The sequence below is a fragment of the Oncorhynchus keta genome, chromosome 1 (genome assembly GCF_023373465.1).
Source record: "Oncorhynchus keta strain PuntledgeMale-10-30-2019 chromosome 1, Oket_V2, whole genome shotgun sequence".
In the NCBI taxonomy this organism is placed as follows: Eukaryota; Metazoa; Chordata; class Actinopteri; order Salmoniformes; family Salmonidae; genus Oncorhynchus; species Oncorhynchus keta.
In genome coordinates, this window is record NC_068421.1 from 5166526 (window position 1) to 5179928 (window position 13403).

Below are 13403 nucleotides of genomic sequence, written 5' to 3' on the forward strand. Positions count from 1 at the left end.
AGGATAAGGTACAGTACAGTAGGATGAGGTACAGTACAGTAGGATGAGGTATAGTACAGTAGGATGAGGTACAGTACAGTAGGATGAGGTACAGTACAGTAGGATGAGGTACAGTACAGAAGGATGAGGTACAGTAGAATGAGGTACAGTACAGTAGGATGAGGTACAGTAGCAGTACAGTAGGATGAGGTACAGTACAGTAGGATGAGGTACAGTACAGTAGGATGAGGTACAGTACAGTAGGATGAGGTACAGTACAGTAGGATGAGGTACAGTACAGTAGGATGAGGTACAGTACAGTAGGATGAGGTACAGTACAGTAGGATGAGGTACAGTACAGTAGGATGAGGTACAGTACAGTAGGATGAGGTACAGTACAGTAGGATGAGGTACAGTACAGTAGGATGAGGTACAGTACAGAAGGATGAGGTACAGTAGAATGAGGTACAGTAGAATGAGGTACAGTACAGTAGGATGAGGTACAGTAGCAGTACAGTAGGATGAGGTACAGTACAGCAGGATTAGGTACAGTACAGTAGGATGAGGTACAGTACAGTAGGATGAGGTACAGTACAGTAGGATGAGGTACAGTACAGTAGGATGAGGTACAGTACAGTAGGATGAGGTACAGTACAGTAGGATGAGGTACAGTACAGTAGGATGAGGTACAGTACAGTAGGATGAGGTACAGTACAGTAGGATGAGGCACAGTAGGATGAGGTATAGTACAGTAGGATGATGTACAGTACAGTAGGATGAGGTACAGTACAGTAGGATGAGGTACAGTACAGTAGGATGAGGTACAGTACAGTAGGATGAGGTACAGTACAGTAGGATGAGGTACAGTAGGATGAGGTACAGTACAGTAGGATGAGGTACAGTAGGATGAGGTACAGTACAGTAGGATGAGGTACAGTAGCAGTACAGCAGGATGAGGTACAGTTCAGCAGGATTGAGGTACATTACAGTAGGATGAGGTACAGTACAGCAGGATGAGGTACAGTAGGATGAGGTACAGTACAGTAGGATGAGGTACAGTACAGTAGGATGAGGTACAGTACAGCAGGATGAGGTACAGTACAGTAGGATGAGGTACAGTAGCAGTACAGCAGGATGAGGTACAGTTCAGTAGGATTGGGGTACAGTACAGTAGGATGAGGTACAGTACAGTAGGATGAGGTACAGTAGCAGTACAGCAGGATGAGGTACAGTAGCAGTACAGCAGGATGAGGTACAGTACAGTAGGATGAGGTACAGTACAGTAGGATGAGGTACAGTACAGTAGGATGAGGTACAGTACAGCAGGATGAGGTACAGTACAGTAGGATGAGGTACAGTACAGTAGGATGAGGTACAGTACAGTAGGATGAGGTACAGTAGCAGTACAGCAGGATGAGGTACAGTACAGTAGGATGAGGTACAGTACAGTAGGATGAGGTACAGTACAGTAGGATGAGGTACAGTAACAGTACAGTAGGATGAGGTACAGTACAGTAGGATGAGGTACAGTACAGTAGGATGAGGTACAGTACAGTAGGATGAGGTACAGTACAGTAGGATGAGGTACAGTAGCAGTACAGGGATGAGGTACAGTACAGTAGAATGAGGTACAGTACAGGGATGAGGTACAGTAGCAGTACAGTAGGATGAGGTACAGTACAGTAGGATGAGGTACAGTACAGTAGGATGAGGTACAGTACAGTAGGATGAGGTACAGTAGCAGTACAGTAGGATGAGGTACAGTAGCAGTACAGTAGGATGAGGTACAGTACAGTAGGATGAGGTACAGTACAGTAGGATGAGGTACAGTAGCAGTACAGGGATGAGGTACAGTACAGTAGGATGAGGTACAGTACAGTAGGATGAGGTACAGTACAGTAGGATGAGGTACAGTACAGTAGGATGAGGTACAGTAGCAGTACAGCAGGATGAGGTACAGTACAGTAGGATGAGGTACAGTAGCAGTACAGTAGGATGAGGTACAGCAGGATGAGGTACAGTACAGCGGGATGAGGTACAGTAGCAGTACAGCAGGATGAGGTACAGTACAGCAGGATGAGGTACAGTACAGTAGGATGAGGTACAGTACAGTAGGATGAGGTACAGTACAGTAGAATGAGGTACAGTACAGTAGGATGAGGTACAGTACAGTAGGATGAGGTACAGTACAGTAGAATGAGGTACAGTACAGTAGGATGAGGTACAGTACAGTAGGATGAGGTACAGTACAGCAGGATGAGGTACAGTACAGTAGGATGAGGTACAGTACAGTAGGATGAGGTACAGTAGGATGAGGTACAGTACAGTAGGATGAGGTACAGTAGCAGTACAGCAGGATGAGGTACAGTACAGTAGGATGAGGTACATTACAGTAGGATGAGGTACAGTACAGCGGGATGAGGTACAGTAGCAGTACAGCAGGATGAGGTACAGTACAGCAGGATGAGGTACAGTACAGTAGGATGAGGTACAGTACAGTAGGATGAGGTACAGTACAGTAGAATGAGGTACAGTACAGTAGGATGAGGTACAGTACAGTAGAGAGGATGAGGTACAGTACAGTAGGATGAGGTACAGTACAGTAGGATGAGGTACAGTACAGCAGGATGAGGTACAGTACAGTAGGATGAGGTACAGTAGCAGTACATTAGGATGAGGTACAGTAGCAGTACAGCAGGATGAGGTACAGTACAGTATGATGAGGTACAGTAGCAGTACAGCAGGATGAGGTACAGTACAGTAGGATGAGGTCTACAGTACCTTAGGATGAGGCAGTAGGATGGGGCAGTACAGTAGGATGAGGTACAGTACAGTAGGATGAGGTACAGTACATTAGAGGTCTCGAGGTACAGTATGGAGCTGGATGAGGTACAGTAGCAGTACAGCAGGATGAGGGACAGTACAGTAGGATGAGGTACAGTAGTCTAGAATGAGGTACAGTCAGGAGCAGGATGAGGTACAGTAGCAGTCAATAGGATGAGGTACAGTACAGTAGGATGAGGTACAGTACAGTAGAATGAGGTACAGTACAGTAGGTGAGGGGCACAGTACAGTAGGATGAGGTACTAGGGGCAGGTCAGGGGTACAGCTAGGATGAGGTACAGTACAGTCTAGAATGAGTTACAGTAGGATGAGCTGGTCTCAGTAGCAGTACAGTAGGATGAGGTACGGTACAGCAGGATGAGGTACAGTACAGTGGGGTAGAATGAGGTACAGTACAGTAGGATGAGGTACAGTAGCAGTACAGGGGATGAGATACAGTACAGTAGGATGAGGTACAGTAGGGGTAGAATGAGGTACAGTACAGTAGGATGAGGTACAGTAGCAGTAGCAGTCTAGGATGAGGTACAGTACAGTAGGATGAGGGACAGGTACAGTGGAGCTGGTCTAGGGGCAGTACATGGATGAGGTCTCAGTACAGTCTAGGATGAGGTACAGTAGCAGTCTAGGGGCAGGATGGGCAGGTACAGTACAGTCTAGGATGAGGTCAGTAGCAGTACAGTAGGATGAGGTCTAGGGGTACAGCTAGGATGAGGTCTAGGGGCAGGTCAGGGGTAGAATGGAGCAGGTCTAGGGAGCAGGTCTACAGCAGGATGGAGCTGGTCTAGGGGCAGGTCAGGATGAGGTCTAGTACAGTAGGATGAGGTCTAGTACAGGTCTAGGATGAGGTCTAGGAGCAGTCTAGGATGAGGTCTACAGTACTAGTAGGATGCAGGTCTAGGAGCAGGTCTAGGGGCAGTCTAGGATGCAGGTACAGGGGCAGTCTAGAATGAGGTACAGTACAGGTAGGATGAGGTCTAGGAGCAGGTACAGTAGGGGCAGGTTTAGGGGCAGGTCTCGGATGAGGTCTAGGAGCAGGTCTAGGGGCAGACAGGACAGGTCTAGAATGAGGTCTATGGGGTAGATCTATGGGGCAGGTCTAGGATGCAGGTCTAGGGGCAGATCTAGGAGCAGGTCTCAGTACAGTAGGATGAGGTCAGGGGCAGTACAGCAGGTCTATGGAGGTACAGGGACAGTCTATGGAGCTGGTCATTAGGGGCAGTAGGATGAGGTCTCAGTACAGCGGGAGAGGTCTCAGGGCAGGGGATGAGGTCTACAGGTCTCGCAGGTCTAGGATGCAGGTCAGACAGGTCTAGGATGGGGTACAGTACAGTAGGAGCAGGTCTAGTACAGTAGGATGATGGAGCAGGTCGGTACAGGTCTAGGATGAGGTCTAGGAGCAGGTCAGGGGCAGGATGAGGTCTCAGGGCAGGTCTAGAATGAGGTACAGTACAGGTCTAGGATGAGGTCTAGGTACAGTAGAATGAGGTACAGTAGCAGTCTAGGATGAGGTCTAGGTACAGTAGCAGTACAGTAGGATGAGGTCAGGAGCAGTGCAGTCTAGGATGCAGGTCTAGTACAGCAGGTCTGAGGGCAGTACAGTAGGATGAGGTCTCAGGGCAGGTCTAGGAGCAGGTCTAGGGGCAGATCTATGGAGCAGGTCTATGGCGCTGGTCTAGGGGCAGGTCAATGGAGCAGGTCTAGGGGCAGGTCTATGGAGCAGGTCTAGGGGCAGGTCTAGGGGCAGGTCTATGGAGCAGGTCTAGGGGCAGGTCTATGGGCAGGTCTATGGAGCAGGTCTAGGAGCAGGTCTAGGGGCAGGTCTAGGGGCAGGTCTATGGAGCAGGTCTAGGGGCAGGTCTAGGGGCAGGTCTAGGAGCAGGTCTATGGGGCAGGTCTAGGGGTATATCTATGGAGCAGGTCTAGGGGCAGGTTTCGGGGCAGGTCTATGGAGCAGGTCTATGGAGCAGGTCTATGGAGCAGGTCTAGGGAGCAGGTCTATGGAGCAGGTCTATGGAGCAGGTCTATGGGGCAGGTCTAGGGGCAGGTCTATGGAGAGGTCTAGGGGCAGGTCTATGGGGCAGGTCTAGGGGCAGGTCTAGGGGCAGGTCTATGGAGCAGGTCTAGGGGCAGGTCTAGGGGCAGGTCTAGGGGCAGGTCTATGGAGCAGGTCTATGGGGCAGGTCTATGGGGCAGGTCTATGGGGTAGATCTATGGAGCAGGTCTAGGAGCAGGTCTAGGGGCAGGTCTATGGGCAGGTCTATGGGGCAGGTCTATGGAGCAGGTCTAGGGGCAGGTCTAGGGGCAGGTCTAGGGGCAGGTCTATGGAGCAGGTCTAGGGGCAGGTCTATGGGGCAGGTCTAGGGGCAGGTCTAGGGGCAGGTCTAGGGGCAGGTCTATGGGGCAGGTCTATGGAGCAGGTCTAGGGGCAGGTCTAGGGGCAGGTCTAGGGGCAGGTCTAGGGGCAGGTCTAGGAGCAGGTCTATGGAGCAGGTCTAGGGGCAGGTCTAGGAGCAGGTCTAGGGGCAGGTCTAGGGGCAGGTCTAGGAGCAGGTCTAGGAGCAGGTCTATGGGCAGGTGGACTGTGTATCTCACCTGTGCATCTTTAAAGTATTAATTAGGTCCGATGATCATAAAAGTGCTTATTTCATCCAAGTCCAAGCTGGATGGCTTTACAACAAGACGTTTAACCATCATGTTCCCATGGCATTGGGGCTAAAACCTGGAACCGTTCATTATATGTTGTGTCCGCAGGTGTTTGACATCTCTCCTCCGGGAGTGAGGAAATGTATCATCTCTACCAACGTGGCAGAGACATCCGTCACCATCGACGGGGTGCGCTTCGTCGTCGACTCGGGTAAGACAACCCGGAGCACGACCCCGGAACTCCCGAGTGTGCGCAGCGCTCTTAAGACACTGCATCTCAGTGCAAGAGGCGTCGCTACAAGTGCCCGGTTTGAATCTCAGGCTGTATTACATACGGCCCGTGATTGGGAGTCCAATAGGGCGGCGTCCGGGTTTCGCCCCGGGGACCGTCGTTGTGTAAGTTATTCTTAACGGACTTAGTTTAAATAAAGGTTCGATAACAAAATAACCGCTGCTCAGTGGGACAGAGAGGAGCCTGGGTAATGTCATTGTTGTGTCCGTCTGGGGGGGCAGACGAAAGCTTCTTTAAAGATCTCGAGCGTGTTGCTCTGTGCCACTTTCAGAAATGGAACACAATGTATTACCTCTGAATGTGTCCTCAAGGCAAGGTGAAGGAGATGAGTTTTGACCCGAAGGCTAAGATGCAGCGTCTGCAGGAGTTCTGGATCAGTCGAGCCAGTTCTGAGCAGAGGAAAGGCCGGGCCGGGAGGACAGGACCTGGGGTGTGTTATCGGCTCTATTCTGAGTCCGACTACGAGGCCTTCGCACCTTACCCTGTCCCAGAGATACACAGGGTGGCCCTCGACTCACTCGTACTACAGGTATCCTGACCCCTAACCTTTCACACCTTACCCTGTCCCAGAGATACACAGGGTGGTACTCACTCGTACCACAGGTATCCTGACCCCTAACCTTTCACACCTTACCCTGTCCCAGAGATACACAGGGTGGTACTCACTCGTACTACAGGTATCCTGACCCCTAACCTTTCACACCTTACCCTGTCCCAGAGATACACAGGGTGGCCCTCGACTCACTAGTACTACAGGTATCCTGACCCCTAACCTTTCACACCTTACCCTGTCCCAGAGATACACAGGGTGGCCCTCGACTCACTAGTACTACAGGTATCCTGACCCCTAACCTTTCACACCTTACCCTGTCCCAGAGATACACAGGGTGGCCCTCGACTCACTCGTACTACAGGTATCCTGACCCCTAACCTTTCACACCTTACCCTGTCCCAGAGATACAATACAGGGTGGCCCTCGACTCACTAGTACTACAGGTATCCTGACCCCTAACCTTTCACACCTTACCCTGTCCCAGAGATACACAGGGTGGCCCTCGACTCACTCGTACTACAGGTATCCTGACCCCTAACCTTTCACACCTTACCCTGTCCCAGAGATACACAGGGTGGTACTCACTCGTACCACAGGTATCCTGACCCCTAACCTTTCACACCTTACCCTGTCCCAGAGATACACAGGGTGGTACTCACTCGTACTACAGGTATCCTGACCCCTAACCTTTCACACCTTACCCTGTCCCAGAGATACACAGGGTGGCCCTCGACTCACTAGTACTACAGGTATCCTGACCCCTAACCTTTCACACCTTACCCTGTCCCAGAGATACAATACAGGGTGGCCCTCGACTCACTAGTACTACAGGTATCCTGACCCCTAACCTTTCACACCTTACCCTGTCCCAGAGATACACAGGGTGGCCCTCGACTCACTAGTACTACAGGTATCCTGACCCCTAACCTTTCACACCTTACCCTGTCCCAGAGATACACAGGGTGGCCCTCGACTCACTAGTACTACAGGTATCCTGACCCCTAACCTTTCACACCTTACCCTGTCCCAGAGATACACAGGGTGGCCCTCGACTCACTCGTACTACAGGTATCCTGACCCCTAACCTTTCACACCTTACCCTGACCCAGAGATACACAGGGTGGTACTCACTCGTACTACAGGTCAAATCAAATCAAAATCGAATCAAATTTTATTTGTCACATACACATGGTTAGCAGATGTTATTTGTCACATACACATGGTTAGCAGATGTTAATGCGAGTGTAGCGAAATGGTTGTGCTTCTAGTTCCGACAATGCAGTGATAACCAACAAGTAATCTAACTAACAATTCCAAAACTACTGTCTTATACACAGTGTAAGGGGATAAGGAACATGTACATAAGGATATATGAATGAGTGATGGTACAGAGCAGCATACAGTAGATGGTATCGAGTACAGTATATACATATGAGATGAGTATGTAGACAAAGTAAACAAAGTGGCATAGTTAAAGTGGCTAGTGATACATGTATTACATAAGGATGCAGTCAATGATATAGAGTACAGTATATACGTATACAGGTACTGAACGACTGAAATCCCTCTTCGCTGTTCTGGTTTTCTGTCCCCTATAGTTACTTCTGCATGCCAAAAGACTGTTTCCTGTCCTTACAGATGAAGAGTATGAGTCTGGGAGACCCACGATCCTTTTTGTTCATCGACCCTCCTCCCGCGGCCAGTATCCAGACTGCAGTAACCTACCTCAGGGAACAGGGGGCGCTAGACGCTAGAGGAGATCTCACCTCTATCGGAAGCCTGCTGGCACAACTTCCTGTTGACGTGGTCATAGGTACGTCCCTCTGAAATAAAGAAGTTGTGACATCTGCCATCCTGTACTGTGCCCCCTGAATAGGGCCCTGAGGATTTCCTGATCACACGACCTGGGCAGACAAACCTCCAGGCCCTAGTTATATTAACCACGAGCCCTAACCTCTAAATCTGTGTTCAAATACATTTATTTAAATACTTACAGTGGGCAAAAAAGTATTTATTCAGACACCAATTGTGCAAGTTCTCCCACTTAAAAAGATGGGAGAGGCCTGTAATTTTAATCATAGGTACACTTCAACTATGACAGACAAAATGAGGGGGAAAAAATCCAGAAAATCACATTGTAGGATTGATTATGAATTTATTTGCAAATTATGGTGGAAAACTTGGTGGAGCTGGTCCTGACCCTTAACCCCTGACCTCTGTGTGTCTAGGTAAGATGCTGGTGCTGGGGTCAGTGTTTAACTTGGTGGAGCCGGTCCTGACGGTGGCTGCTGCCCTCAGTGTTCAGTCCCCATTTCTCCGCTCGGCCCAACACAACCCCGACTGTGCCACAGCACGCCAGCCCCTGCACTCCAACCAGGGAGACCCCTTCACCCTGCTCAACACCTTCAACGCCTGGGTGCAGGTCAGCCAATCAGGGCACAGAAAACATCTTTAGTCACCCTCTGTGCGAAGCCACTTACCTTACTTACGTCTTGTAATGGAGAATTTAGGATCACTAAATATTCCATTTGGAGTGATTGACATTATGTGTAGCATATTAGTGTAGACACTCCAGTCATCAAACCTTCTCCTCCAGGTGAAGGGGGAGAGAGGAGGTGCCAGCAGGAAGTGGTGCAGGAGGAGAGGGCTGGAGGAACAGAGGCTTTATGAGATGGTCAACCTACGAAGACAGTTCAAGGTAGGTCAGCCACGCCTGACATCAGTATGTAATAAATCTGTTCCTGTTTCTGTCTTCTCTATGGTGTAACCCCCCCCCCCCCATCTTCTCTATGGTGTAACCCCCCCCCATCTTCTCTATGGTGTAACCCCCCATCTTCTATGTGTACCCCCATCTTCTCTATGGTATAACCCCCCCCATCTTCTCTATGGTGTAACCCCCCATCTTCTATATGGTGTAACCCCCATCTTCTCTATGGTGTAACCCCCCATCTTCTCTATGGTGTAACCCCCCATCTTCTCTATGGTGTAACCCCCCATCTTCTCTATGGTGTAACCCCCCATCTTCTCTATGGTGTAACCCCCATCTTCTCTATGGTGTAACCCCCAGGGGCCCATCTTCTCTATGGTGTAACCCCCCATCTTCTCTATGGTGTAACCCCCCCATCTTCTCTATGGTGTACCCCCCATATTCTCTATGGTGAACCCCCCATCTTCTCTATGGTGTAACCCCCCATCTTCTCTATGGTGTAACCCCCCATCTTCTCTATGGTGTAACCCCCCATCTTCTCTATGGTTGTGAACCTCCCCCATCTTCTCTATGGTGTAACCCCCCATCTTCTCTGGTGTAATCCCCCATCTTCTCTATGGTGTAACCCCCCATCTTCTCTATGGTGTAACCCCCCATCTTCACACTACCTGGGTAACCTCCCCCATCTTCTCTAGGTGTAACCCCCCTATTCTCTATGGTGTAACCCCCCATCTTCTCTATTGTAAATCTTCTCTATGGTGTAACCCCCCATCTTCTCTATGGTGTAACCCCCCATCTTCTCTATGGTGTAACCTCCCCATCTTCTCTATGGTGTAACCCCCCATCTTCTCTATGGTGTAACCCCCATCTTCTCTATGGTGTAACCCACCCCCATCTTCTCTATGGTGTAACCCCTCCCCATCTACTCTATGGTGTACCCCCCATCTTCTCTATGGTGTAACCCCCCATCTTCTCTATGGTGTAACCCCCCCATCTTCTCTATGGTGTAACCCCTCCCCATCTACTCTATGGTGTACCCCCCATCTTCTCTATGGTGTAACCCCCCATCTTCTCTATGGTGTACCCCCCATATTCTCTATGGTGTAACCCCCATCTTCTCTATGGTGTAACCCCCCATCTTCCCTATGGTGTAACCCCCCTCTTCTCTATGGTGTAACCCCCATCTTCTCTATGGTGTAACCCCCATCTTCTCTATGGTGGACCCCCCATCTTCTCTATGGTGTTCCCCCCATCTTCTCTATGGTGTAACCCCCCAATCTTCTCTATGGTGTACCCCCCATCTTCTCTATGGTGTAACCCCCCATCTTCTCTATGGTGTAACCCCCATCTTCTCTATGGTGTAAGCCCCCCATCTTCTCTATGGTGTACCCCCCATCTTCTCTATGGTGTAACCCCCCCCATCTTCTCTAAATGTAACCCCCATCTTCTCTATGGTTGACCCCCATCTTCTCTATGGTGTAACCCCCATCTTCTCTATGGTGTAACCCCCCATCTTCTCTATGGTGTAACCCCCCATCTTCTCTATGGTGTAACCCCCCCCATCTTCTCTATGGTATAACCCCCATCTTCTCTATGGTGGAACCCCCCCCATCTTCTATATGGTGGTAACCCCCCATCTTCTCTATGGTGTAACCCCCCCATCTTCTCTATGGTGTAACCCCCCCCATCTTCTCTATGGTGTAACCCCCCCATCTTCTCCTGGTTCCCCCATCTTCTCTATGGTGTAACCCCCCATCTTCTCTATGGTGTAACCCCCTTCTCTCCCATCTTCTCTATGGTGTAACCCCCCATCTTCTCTATGGTGTAACCCCTCCCCATCTACTCTATGGTGTACCCCCCCCCCATCTTCTCTATGGTGTAACCCCCCCCCCATCTTCTCTATGGTGTAACCCCCCCCCATCTTCTCTATGGTGTAACCCCCCCCATCTTCTCTATGGTGTAACCCCCACCATCTTCTCTATGGTGTAACCCCCATCTTCTCTATGGTGTAACCCCCCATCTTCTCTATGGTGTAACCTCCCCCATCTTCTCTATGGTGTAACCCCCCATCTTCTCTATGGTGTAATCCCCCCCATCTTCTCTATGGTGTAACCCCCATCTTCTCTATGGTGTAACCCCCCATCTTCTCTATGGTGTAACCTCCCCCATCTTCTCTATGGTGTAACCCCCCATCTTCTCTATGGTGTAACCCCCATCTTCTCTATGGTGTAACCCCCATCTTCTCTATGGTGTAACCCCCATCTTCTCTATGGTGTAACCTCCCCCATCTTCTCTATGGTGTAACCCCCCATCTTCTCTATGGTGTAACCCCCCATCTTCTCTATGGTGTAACCCCCCATCTTCTCTATGGTGTAACCCCCCCCATCTTCTATGGTGTACCCCCCCATCTTCTCTATGGTGTAACCCCCCATCTTCTCTATGGTGTAACCCCCCCCATCTTCTCTATGGTGTAACCCCTCCCCATCTTCTCTATGGTGTACCCCCCCATCTTCTCTATGGTGTAACCCCCCATCTTCTCTATGGTGTACCCCCATATTCTCTATGGTGTAACCCCCATCTTCTCTATGGTGTAACCCCCCATCTTCTCTATGGTGTAACCCCCCATCTTCTCTATGGTGTAACCCCCATCTTCTCTATGGTGTAACCCCCCCATCTTCTCTATGGTGTACCCCCATCTTCTCTATGGTGTAACCCCCCCATCTTCTCTATGGTGTAACCCCCCATCTTCTCTATGGTGTAACCCCCCATCTTCTCTATGGTGTAACCCCCCCCATCTTCTCTATGGTGTACCCCCCCATCTTCTCTATGGTGTACCCCCCATCTTCTCTATGGTGTAACCCCCCCATCTTCTCTATGGTGTAACCCCCCCCCATCTTCTCTATGGTGTAACCCCCCATCTTCTCTATGGTGTAACCCCCCCATCTTCTCTATGGTGTAACCCCCATCTTCTCTATGGTGTAACCCCCCCCATCTTCTCTATGGTGTAACCCCCATCTTCTCTATGGTGTAACCCCCCATCTTCTCTATGGTGTAACCCCCATCTTCTCTATGGTGTAACCCCCCATCTTCTCTATGGTGTAACCCCCCCATCTTCTCTATGGTGTAACCCCCATCTTCTCTATGGTGTAACCCCCCATCTTCTCTATGGTGTAACCCCCATCTTCTCTATGGTGTAACCCCCATCTTCTCTATGGTGTAACCCCCCCCCCCATCTTCTCTATGGTGTAACCCCCCATCTTCTCTATGGTGTAACCCCCCATCTTCTCTATGGTGTAACCCCCCATCTTCTCTATGGTGTAACCCCCCATCTTCTCTATGGTGTAACCCCCATCTTCTCTATGGTGTAACCCCTCCCCATCTTCTCTATGGTGTCACCCCTCCCCATCTTCTCTATGGTGTAACCCCCCCATCTTCTCTATGGTGTAACCCCCCATCTTCTCTATGGTGTACCCCCCATCTTCTCTATGGTGTAACCCCCATCTTCTCTATGGTGTAACCCCCATCTTCTCTATGGTGTAACCCCCATCTTCTCTATGGTGTAACCCCCCATCTTCTCTATGGTGTAACCCCCCATCTTCTCTATGGTGTAACCCCCATCTTCTCTATGGTGTAACCCCCCCCATCTTCTCTATGGTGTAACCCCCCCATCTTCTCTATGGTGTAACCCCCCATCTTCTCTATGGTGTAACCCCCCATCTTCTCTATGGTGTAACCCCCCATCTTCTCTATGGTGTAACCCCCCATCTTCTCTATGGTGTAACCCCCATCTTCTCTATGGTGTAACCCCCCCCATCTTCTCTATGGTGTAACCCCCCCATCTTCTCTATGGTGTAACCCCCATCTTCTCTATGGTGTAACCCCCCATCTTCTCTATGGTGTACCCCATCTTCTCTATGGTGTACCCCCCATCTTCTCTATGGTGTAACCCCCATCTTCTCTATGGTGTAACCCCCATCTTCTCTATGGTGTAACCCCCCATCTTCTCTATGGTGTAACCCCCCATCTTCTCTATGGTGTAACCCCCATCTTCTCTATGGTGTAACCCCCCATCTTCTCTATGGTGTAACCCCCTTCTCTATGGTGTAACCCCCCATCTTCTCTATGGTGTAACCCCCCATCTTCTCTATGGTGTAACCCCCCATCTTCTCTATGGTGTAACCCCCCATCTTCTCTATGGTGTAACCCCCATCTTCTCTATGGTGTAACCCCCCATCTTCTCTATGGTGTAACCCCCCATCTTCTCTATGGTGTAACCCCCCATCTTCTCTATGGTGTAACCCCCATCTTCTCTATGGTGTAACCCCCATCTTCTCTATGGTGTAACCCCCCCATCTTCTCTATGGTGTAACCCCCCATCTTCTCTA

At 50.0% G+C, this 13403-nt stretch overlaps 1 protein-coding gene across 2 annotated transcripts in view; it reads left to right on the plus strand.

Moving 5' to 3' along the window:
* The window catches only part of dhx34 (DEAH (Asp-Glu-Ala-His) box polypeptide 34), a 35309-nt gene that overhangs the window by 5417 nt on the left and 16489 nt on the right, over nucleotides 1-13403 (plus strand). For both annotated transcript variants that reach the window (XM_052466450.1, XM_052466354.1), the window contains exons 5-9: nucleotides 5575-5677; nucleotides 6070-6287; nucleotides 7950-8124; nucleotides 8540-8733; nucleotides 8908-9009. In XM_052466450.1, the coding sequence (XP_052322410.1) occupies nucleotides 5575-5677; nucleotides 6070-6287; nucleotides 7950-8124; nucleotides 8540-8733; nucleotides 8908-9009 (792 nt within the window). The remainder of the gene's footprint in view (nucleotides 1-5574; nucleotides 5678-6069; nucleotides 6288-7949; nucleotides 8125-8539; nucleotides 8734-8907; nucleotides 9010-13403) is intronic.